Below are 10,578 nucleotides of genomic sequence, written 5' to 3'. Positions count from 1 at the left end.
TTGGGACAATCGGGCAGGGAGAATACTCCCCCACAGAAAGGGAAGGCTGCCATTGGAAGACAAAGAAGCTCATTCATTTCTATAAGCCTTTTATTTATTTATTTTTTAAAATATTTTTTATTAAGTTTCCATTTTGTCATATTTAAACACAAGCACGGGTGGCATGGCGCTGTGGGTAGAACCTCAGTGCCTAGGACTCGCCGATCGTATGGTCGGTGGTTCGAATCCCTGCAGCGGGGTGAGCTCCCGTCGTTCGGTCCCAGCTCCTGCCGACCTAGCAGTTCGAAAGCATGTCAAGTGCTAGTAGATAAATAGGTACCGCTTTATAGCGGGAAGGTAAACGGCGTTTCCGTGTGCTGCACTGGTGCTGTCTTGCCAGCTGCAGCTTCATCACGCTGGCCACATGACCCGGAAGTGTCTTCGGATGGCGCCGGCTCATGGCCTCTAGAGCGAGATGAGCACGCAACCCTAGAGTCGGACACGACTGGCCCGTACGGCAAGGGTACCTTTACCTTTATATTCCCTACTTATTTGCCCACTTGAGCTTCGACTTCCCTCCCTCCCAGTTTGTGGTTTTCCTAATTCCTTTTTACTTCATATCATTTATACATTTTCCAATTTACTTTTCACTGCTTCTATTTATCGCAGACTTTTAAATAAAGATAAAAAGGTACATATCTTTAACATTGCAAGTTTTCTTACAACAACCCTGCTAGTGTTGTTATTTGTTTACAATTCTCTTTCATGTATTGAACAAATTCACTCCAGTCTCTTTTGAAAGCTTGATTACGATGCTTTCGGATTTTCCCAGTCAGCTTTGCCCAATTCTGCATAGTCCATCATTTTCGTCTGCCACTCTTCTAACAATGGAATTTCCTGTTGCTTCCATTTTGGGGCTAAAAGAGTTCTTGCTGCAGTTGTCGCAAAAATAAACAGTTTTATATCTCTCTTTGGGATCTCTTCCCCTACTATACCTAACAAAAATGCTTCTGTTTTTCCCCACAAAGGTACAGTGGTACCTCGGGTTAAGTACTTAGTTTGTTCCAGAGGTCCGTTCTTAACCTGAAACTGTTCTTAACCTGAAGACCACTTTAGCTAATGGCACCTCCTGCTGCCGCCGCGCCGCCGGAGCACGATTTCTGTTCTCATCCTGAAGCAAAGTTCTTAACCCGAGGTAATATTTCTGGGTTAGCAGAGTCTTTAACCTGAAGCGTATGTAACCCAAGGTACTACTGTACTTTTAAACATTTTCTTTAACTCGTTATATATCATTTCCCAAAAAGCTTTTTACCTTGCAACAAGTCCACCACATGTAATAAAAGTTCCCCTCCTTTTCTTTACATTTCCAACGTTTGTTATTTCTCATCTTATACATTTCGTTTCTATAAACCTTTTAAGAACTGTACTACATACTGCATACATATCTTGGAGCTTGGTAATTCAAGGGGCCCCATACCGTAAAAGCTCATGGTTGCATGGCTTGCGTCTGAAGGATTGTGGTATGTCACTGGCACCTCGTTGTCCTCTAACCGCTTCTTGTACAACAGCCCGTCGTCTCGGAGGACATCATACTCGCAGGTTAGAATGGAAGTCTCAGGGAGTTGGCGGATTATGTGATCCTCTGCTAGAAGTGGGGCATAGATGGCCTCTCCAGCTCTTTTAACTTGCTCATAAAGTTCTTCTGAAAACAGGGCAGGTGCTTTAGGGATGTAACCCCTAGCCTTGAATTCTTCTGGAATGTAATCAACGTTGATCCATTTCCGGTATTTCTCCCTCAAATCGTAAGGGATATGGGTGCCTTTGATAACTCCGTCCACATCGATCTCCTTCCCGGTGAGATGTCTCAAGCCAAAATGGACAGCTCGTTTCCTGAACAAGGGAGGGACTGCTTGGTTTTGCTGATAGGAGGGCAAATCAAAGTCCCCTGTCTGTAGGAATGGGTAGATCAGGACCTGACCTCTCAGTCTTGGCAGGTCCTCTCTGGTCACCAGCTCTTGACAAACGGCCGCGGCAAATGTCCCCCCGCTACTCTCCCCAACAATGGCAACGTATTCCTTTGCGTTCTTCAGAAGGTGGATTGCAGCAGTACAGCAGTCCAGGAATGGGACTGGATACGGATGCTCAGGAGCTAAACGATATCTAAAGAGAAAGCAAAAGGTTGCCCACATTCAATCACATACAGACCATTTTGGCCATCTGTCATGGATGCCCTAAACGGCCTCGGCCCAGTATACCTGAAGGAGCACCTCCACCCCCATCATTCTGCCTGGACACTGAGCTCCAGCTCTGAGGGCCTTCTGGTGGTTCCCTCACTGCGAGAAGTGAGGTTACAGGGAACCAGTCAGAGGGCCTTCTCGGGAGTGGCGCCCCCCCTGTGGAACGCCCTCCCACCAGATGTCAAGGAAATAAACAACTATCTGACTTTTAGAAGACATCTGAAGGCAGCCCTGTTTAGGGAAGCTTTTATTGTTTTATCATGTTTTTAATATTCTGTTGGGAGCCACCCAGAGTGGCGGGCAAACCCAGCCAGATGGGTGGGGTATGTATGTATGTATGTATGTGTGTGTGTGTGTGTGTGTATATATGTGTGTGTGTGTGTGTGTGTGTGTGTGTGTGTGTGTGTAGTTCTTATTATGTTCAAAGTCAAACGGATTTGGGCCCCAGCCATAAAAATTTAAATGCAAAAATGATCACCCATTCTAAATGCTGGCAAAATCACCATGTTTAAAACTTTATCATGCCGGATGGCGGTTAATGGATTGAAGTTGAATACCAACAAGACAGAAGTACTGTTTCTGGGCGCTCCAATTGCGATAACAATTGCGAGCGCTCCAATTGGAGAAGAGCCTTTACCAAAAGTGTCATGGGCTTTGAAGACACTCAGGAATAGAGGGAGAGAAATGCGCTAAGAGGAAGGCACGCTTGGCAAACCCTCACCGTGATTATCTCTGGCCTGGAAACCTATGTCTCCACTGTGGAAGGACATGTGGATCCAGAATTGGCCTCTATAGTCATTCACGGACTCACTGTTAAGACCCTGTTCATAGAAGACAATCTTACTTGGCTACGAGTGATCGCCAAAGGAGAAGGAGGAGGAGGAGGAGGAGGAGGAGGAGGAGGAGGAGAAGGAGAAGGAGAAGGAGAAGGAGAAGGAGAAGGAGAAGGAGAAGGAGAAGGAGAAGGAGAAGGAGAAGGAGAAGGAGAAGGAGAAGGAGAAGGAGAAGGAGGAGGAGGAGGAGGAGGAGGAGGAGGAGAAGAAGAAGAAGAAGAAGAAGAAGAAGAAGAAGAAGTCTGTTTTTGGGGGTCAGGATGCAGGCAGGTGTGGAGGACTCCCTGGTCCTGAATGGAGAAAGTGTGCCCCTAAAGGACCAGGTGTGCAGCCTGGGAGTCTTTTTGAACTCACAGCTGTCCATGGAGGCGCAGGTCAGGTCTGTGTCCAGGGTAGAGGTTTACCAGCTCCATTTGGTACACCAGCTGACACCTTACCTGCCAGCACATTGTCTCACCAGGGTGGTGGTACCTGCTCTGGTTATTTCCCGCTTGGACTACTGCAATGCGCTCTATGTGGGGCTACCTTTGAAGGTGACTTGGAAATGGCAACTAATCCAGAATGTGGCAGCTAGACTGGTGACGGGGGGCAGCCACCGGGACAATGTAACACTGTAGTCCTAAAAGAACTACATTGGTTCCCAGTACGTTTATTGAACACAATTCAAAGTGTTGGTGTTGACCTTTAAAGCCCTAAACGGCTTTGGCCCCTGTAGGGAGCATCTACACTCCCATCGTCCAGCCTGGACACAAAGATCCAGCTCCAAGGGTCTTCTGGTGGTTCCCTCATTGCGAGAGGAGAAATTACAGGGAACCAGCAGAGGGCCCCCTGTGGAACACCCTCCCAGCAGATGTCAAGGAGATAAATAGCTATGTGATTTTTAACAGACATCTGAAGGCAGCCCTGTTTAGGGAAATTTTTAGTGGGTGATGTTATACAGTGGTACCTCTGGTTGCAAACGGGATCCGTTCCGGAGCCCCGTTCGCAACCTGAGCAGAACACAACCCGCGTCTGCGCGTGCGGGGGTCACGATTCGCCGCTTCTGTGCATGTGTGTGATATCATTTTGAGCGTCTGCGCATGCTCGAGCGACAAAACCCGGACGTAACCCATTCCATTACTTCTGAGTCGCTGCGGGATGTATCTTGAAAGAATGTAACCTGAACCAAATGTAACAAGAGGTATGACTGTATTGTATTTTTACTGTGTTTTGTTGGGAGCCGCCCAGAGTGCCTGGGACAACCCAGTCAGATGGGGAGCATATAAATAAAAAAATCTATTATTATTATTATTATTATTATTATTATTATTATTATTAGTTTAGATCTTCAGAAAGGTAGAAGCTGGGGTGCATTACACATTCTTTCTGATACAATGAGAGTGAAGCCACTTACCCGACACTCACAACTACTGAATCACTTAGGTGGGCAATGGAATGACAAACCCTTTCAGAGGCTCCTGGAAGAAAGCACAAGCCCTCCCCCCATTACCATTTTTTTCCTGGTCATTCACATTGGAATCATTCTGAGTTGGGTGCAGTGCTAGTCCTACTGAAAGTAAATCTGTCAAAATCAAGAGATAGGACTCATTTCGATCTGCTTATTTATCTATTTTTATGTCATGAGGTGTATATGACACCTGATTGTAGAAAACAGCGACTTTTCATGGTACTCACCTGGGAAAAGCTGAGTTGGATTGAACTCTTTGTCAATGGGGCACCGCCAGCTGAAAACCATTATGTGGATTTTACTGATCAGTAACAGAGCAGTGTCAATGGGTAAAAATCAGAACAGAACCAAACTTCCACCCACATTTCTGGGCTTCTTTCCAGTTATTTCCAATCACCTCTGGAAGCCCTTTCATAGAAGTCCTTTGAGGCACGAATCAGAAAAAAAACCTTCTTTGATATTTTAAGGATTTTTTTCCTTGACCTTGACACTAAACTTAAACTGCCTACAGGAGAAGTACAAACCACTCCCAGGAACCTTACATGAAAGTACCACCCCAAATTCTCTTCACATGATATCGTGAACCATTTTGAAACTATTTCAAAGAACTTATGGATGCTTCCAAAGAGTCCAGAGCCTCCATGAAGATAGATGATTCCTCTTCTGTTCCCAGCATGTGATGTCTTGGGCCAGTACACCCTCACTGGCACCTCATCGAAAACCAGGTCCTTTATGATCAACTTGGAGTCCTTTATTGGTGGCATTGCCTTGTACACAGCCCTCCAGATGATATACCTATGGCAAATGCCCAGTTTTTCCAGAAGCACTCCCTGTTTAAACCAAAATTTTCAGACTTTATCAGCCCTCAGCCTTTGATAGTTTTGTAATAATAATAATAATAATAATAATAATAATAATAATAATAATAATTTTTAAATTATTTATACCCTGCCCATCTGGCTGGGTTTCCCCAGCCACTCTGAGTAGCTCCCAACAGAATATAAAAAGCACAATAAAACATCAAACATTAAAAACTTCCCTAAGATGCCTTCAGATGTCTTGTAAAAGTCAGATATTTGTTTATATCCTTGACATCTGATGGGAAGGCGTTCCACAGGGTGGGCACCACTACTGAGAAGGCCCTCTGCCTGGTTCCCTGTAGCTTCACTTATCGCAGTGAGGGAACCGCCAGAAGACCTTTGGAGCTGGACCTCAGTGTCCTAGCTGAACAATGGGGGTAGAGACGCTCCTTCAGGTATACAGGGCCAAGGCCGTTTAGGGCTTTGAATTGTGCTCGGAAATGTACTGGGAGCCAATGTAGGTATCTCAGGACCAATGCTATATGATCTTGGCGGCCACTCCCATATTTGCATATACAGTGGTACCTCGGGTTACATACGCTTCAGGTTACATACGCTTCAGGTTACAGACTCCGCTAACCCAGAAATAGTCCTTCAGGTAAAGAACTTGGCTTCAGCATGAGAACAGAAATCGTGCTCCGGCGGCAGCGGGAGGCCCCATTAGCTAAAGTGGTGCTTCAGGTTAAGAACAGTTTCAGGTTAAGTACGGACCTCCGGAACGAATTAAGTACTTAACCCGAGGTACCACTGTATGTGAGGAAACTACACTGTCATACCTTTCAACATTTCTCCGATGAAAATAGGGATGTCCTATTTAACAACAACAACTTTATTATGTATACCCCACTCATCTGACTGGGTTGCCCCAGCCACTCTGGATGACTTCCAACATATATAAAAACATAAGAAAACATTAAACATTATAAAAAAATCTTCCCAATACAGTTCTGCCACCAGATGGTTTGGGAATTAGTCCATACCCTCCAACATTTTCCCAGTGAAAATAGGGACATCCTAAGGAAAAGCAGGACATTCTGGGATCAAATCAGAAACCGGGACAGCTTCTGTGATTCTGGGACTGTGCCTGGAACATAGGGACCCTTGGAGGGTCTGCACTCAATGACAACAACAACAACAACAATTTATTATTTATACCCTGGCCATCTGGCTGGGTTTCCCCAGCCATTCTGGGTGGCTTCCAACAGAACACTAAAATACAATAACCTATTAAACATTAAAAGCTTCCCTAAACAGGGCTGCCTTCAGATGTCTTCTAAAAGTCCGGTAGTTGTTTTTCTCTTTGACATCCGGTGGGAGGGTGTTCCACAGGGTGGGAGCCACTACCAAGAAGGCCCTCTGCCTGGTTCCCTGTAACCTCACTTCTCGCAGCGAAGGAACCACCAGAAGGCCCTCGGCGCTGGACCTCAGTGTCTGAGCTGAACGATGGGGGTGCAGACGCTCCTTCAGGTATATTGGACTGAGGCCATTTAGGGCTTTAAAGGTCAGCACCAACACTTTGAATTGTGCTATATCCTTTCATTTGCCACTCAGAGATTGGGGTGGCTTGAATATATTTGTGTGTGTGTGTGTGTGTGTGTACATAAGAATGTAAAAAGAGCCTGTTGGACCTGGCCAATGGCCCATCTAGTCCAGCAGTCTGTTCTCACAGTTCCTGTGGGAAACTGCCATGCAGGATTGAGCACAGGAGTCCTCTCCACTTCCAGCAACTGGTATTCAGAAGCATTGTGGCCTCCAGTTGTGGAGGCAGAGCAGAGTCATGGAACCTAGCAGACATCCATAGCTTTCTCCTCCGTGAATTTGCCTAATCGCCTTCGGAAGCTATTCAACTTGGCAGCCATCACTGCCTCTGTTGAGAGTGACTTCCATAGTTTGAATATGTCCTGTGTGAAGACATATCGTATTTTTCCGTGTATAAGACGCCCCCATCCTTATATTTTTAACCCCAAATTAAGAAATTATGTTGTTTAGCTTTTGGGATGGGGGTGGGGGTGGTCACTTCCACCAATCGCTCACCTGCCTGCCCACCACTGCCGATCGTTTGCCACAGCCACTGCCGATTGCACACCTCGCCGCAGCCGCCAATTGTCTGCCCGCTCGACGCCACCAACAGCCCACCCACCCACTTGCCGCAGCCGTCAATCACCTGCCTGCCTTGCCACAGCCTCCAATCGCCTGCCCAATTGCCACAGCCACAGCCAATCACCAGCAGGCCTTGCCGCAGTCACCAATCACCCGCCCAATCGACGCTGCCAATCTCCTGCTTGCTGCTTCCATTGGTTGCACGTCCCCCCTCTGCATTTACTATTCGTGTAGAAGACGACACCCAATTTTTGCCTAATTTTTTTTTAGCAAAAAGCATTGTCTTATACACGGAAAAATACGGTACTTCCCTTTATCCGCCCTGAACCTTGCCACATGCAACTTCACTTGATGTCCACAAGGTCTGCTGTCATGATGGAGGGAAGAAAACTTTTCTCTATGTTATGCATAATTTTATAAACGTCTATCATGTCGCCTGTTACTCGCCATTTCTGTAAACCAAAATATTTCAGATGTGGAACGCCCTCTCGTCAGATGTCAAGGAGATAAGGAACTACAGTGGTACCTCAGGTTACATACGCTTCAGGTTATATACACTTCAGGTTACAGACTCCGCTAACCCAGAAATAGTGCTTCAGGTTAAGAACTTTGCTTCAGGATGAGAACAGAAATCGTGCTCCGGCGGCACAGCGGCAGCAGGAGGCCCCATTAGCTAAAGTGGTGCTTCAGGTTAAGTACAGTTTCAGGTTAAGAACGGACCTCCGGAACGAATTAAGTACTTACCTGAGGTACCACTGTACACAGATTTCAGAAGACATCTGAAGGCAGCCCTGTACTGGGAAGTTTTTAATGTTTGATTGTTTTATTATGGTTTTATATTTTGCTGGAAGCCTCCCAGAGTGTCTCGGGAAACCCAGCCAGATGAGTGGGGTAAAAATATTATTATTATTATTATTATTATTATTATTATTATTATTATTATTTGTAGAGGGTGTGACTTCAATCCCGTGACATATATATAAAGAAACTTACCAGTACAAGTACATATCCCACTAAGAAATCGGCAAGGAGTAATATTGCACGGCAGCTTATTCCTCGAGGCAGGTGGGTCCTCGTAAGGCGATAATAAACTCCCCATGCAAACAGCAAGGAATGAATAGAAATGGTCACATATAATATCAGCATCCACAGAGTTCCACCAAATGCCATTTCCCTTAAACTCAGAAGCACAGAAGTGGTGACTGTGCCTTCCGCGATGCTACGTGGCTCTTGTGGTTTAGCAATGGTGATCTCTTGCACACGGTGTAGATTCTTCCCTTTTGCACGAGAACACTCTGCGCCATGTGGAAGAGAACAAAACCTCGGCCAATCCACATATCTTTCAATTGAGAAGAAGCAGTTTAGTAATTCCTTCAGAAACTGCAAGATGTCCTTTTGGAGGTGCATCTCGAGGTGTGTGAATTTGCCCAGCCCCTCCTGTAGAGGGAAGAGTGTTGAATGGTTTCTTTAAATGTAAAGGTTCATCATTGTTCCACCCAATGTGTATGTCTTTAAGGGGCCAGAGCAAGGGCCAGAGCAAGATAACGAGACCCAGCTTTACAGCTGTGAAACATAGCAGGTGCTGCTGAGTTGTACTGATTAAGCTGTGTCAGCAATTGGGTGTAGTATATAAGGAGCAGCACCTAGCTCTCCCATTACCCTGGGGGTTGGGTTGGTGGTTGGGTCTGGTTTGTTGTTGATGTATTTAGTGTATAAGGAGTTTTTGTTTTTGTAATTAAAACCTTGTTTAAGTTATTTTTGAGTCCCTTTTTAATGCATGGTCTCCCCAGCAAGCTCTCTGCAGCGCTACCATACTGCAAATAGCCAACAAAGAGGTACATGGGATTTCCAAGGCCTCTGATGGCTAATCAGATTAGGGCAAGAAACCATTTTTGTTTGTGTGCGTAATATTTTAAAATTTGTTTTCACAAGTACAAATTGCAAGTAGATAAACGGGTACTATTGTGGCAGGAAGGTAAATGGCGTTTCTGTGTGCTCTGGTTTCCGTCATGGTGTCCAGAAGCAGTTTAGTCATGCTGGCCACATGACCCAGAAAGCTGTCTGTGGGCAAACGCCGGCTCCCTCGGCCTGAAAGTGAGATGAGCGCCACAACCCCGTAGTCGCCTTTGACTGGACTTATCCGTCCAGGGGCCCTTTACCTTTTTTTTAAATGGCAGGTGGTGGCAGCTGCGGAAGCTCAGACATGATGACCTGGGTCTGCACTGCAACAGCCAAAATGCGGTACCCTTGCTGCAGCAACCAATGCTGTAACCTTGGGGAAGCATCACAGAACAAATGATCGGGTGGAATGAAGTGTGGATGGTCCAGCATAAACCCACCACTGATGCACTTTTATTGCGTCCATGACATGGCGTGGAATGCATCTGCGAAAGGATGCTGGCCAATCAGGAGGGGCCCTGGCTCTGCACTTTTGAATTGGCTACGTTCCAGCAGGAGGATGCCCGGTTCTGTCGATTTCCTCAAGCAAATCCAAGCTTTCGCCTAAGAAAGCTTGAATTTTAAGCAGAAAAGACTTTTTATGTATGCGACGACAGCCGCACGGATGTTGCTAGCCCAGAGATGGAAAGAAGACAAGAGAGAGAAGAATGGCAAACTAAACTGTTGGATTATGCCGAAATGGCAAGACTTACCAGAAAGCAGGAAACAAAACTTTAACAAAGAATGGGGAAATTTTAAAAATTTATCTTGGAGACCAGATGAAAACATTAGCAGGATTGCAATAGCACTCGTAATGTAGCAAATATTATGGGCAAAATGCAGTGATATAAAGTATGGACTGTTGAATAATATGCAGTTGAAGAGGTTAACAATAGGACCCATGGAGGGGAAGTTGGGAAGTCTAGAGATTCGGAGGAATCTACAAATGTGGATGCGTACGGTTGTACAGTGGTGCCTCACAAGACGAAAAGAATCCGTTCCGCGAGTCTCTTCGTCTAGCGGTTTTTTCGTCTTGCAAAGCAAGCCCATTGACGGCTTAGCGGATTAGCGCTATTAGCGGTTTAGCGGCTTTTAGCGGCTTATCGGCTTATCGGATTAGCGGATAAGCGGCTTAGCGGCTTAGGAAAAGGGGGGGGGGGGAACCCGCAGGAACTCGCAAGACA

General features: G+C 45.9%; 1 protein-coding gene across 1 annotated transcript; it reads right to left on the bottom strand.

Annotated features, from left to right (window-relative positions):
• Positions 1-1,245: 1,245 nt before the first annotated feature.
• Positions 1,246-8,705, bottom strand: LOC307210119 (arylacetamide deacetylase-like 4). The gene is made up of 4 exons (XM_079965741.1): positions 8,450-8,705; positions 5,110-5,326; positions 4,443-4,506; positions 1,246-2,139 (listed from the first exon to the last, which is right to left on the bottom strand). Exons 1-4 carry the CDS (start codon positions 8,624-8,626, stop codon positions 1,383-1,385), a joined length of 1,215 nt encoding a protein of 404 aa, XP_079821867.1. The 5' UTR covers positions 8,627-8,705; the 3' UTR covers positions 1,246-1,382.
• Positions 8,706-10,578: the final 1,873 nt, after the last annotated feature.

Source organism: Podarcis cretensis, assembly GCF_951804945.1.
Source record: "Podarcis cretensis genome assembly, chromosome: 2".
NCBI lineage: Eukaryota > Metazoa > Chordata > Lepidosauria > Squamata > Lacertidae > Podarcis > Podarcis cretensis.
Note: the sequence above shows the minus strand (reverse complement) of the source record. Positions and strands in the feature narration are given on the sequence as shown.

Coding starts and splice junctions, on each gene's coding strand:
- LOC307210119 (XM_079965741.1), bottom strand. CDS start 8,626: ATGGCATTTGGTGGAACTCTGTGGATGCTGATATTATATGTGACCATT. Junction 5,327..8,449: donor TGGGATATGTACTTGTACTG/GTAAGTTTCTTT, acceptor TGGTTTAAACAG/GGAGTGCTTCTGGAAAAACT. Junction 4,507..5,109: donor TGGACTCTTTGGAAGCATCC/ATAAGTTCTTTG, acceptor GCTTTCTTCCAG/GAGCCTCTGAAAGGGTTTGT.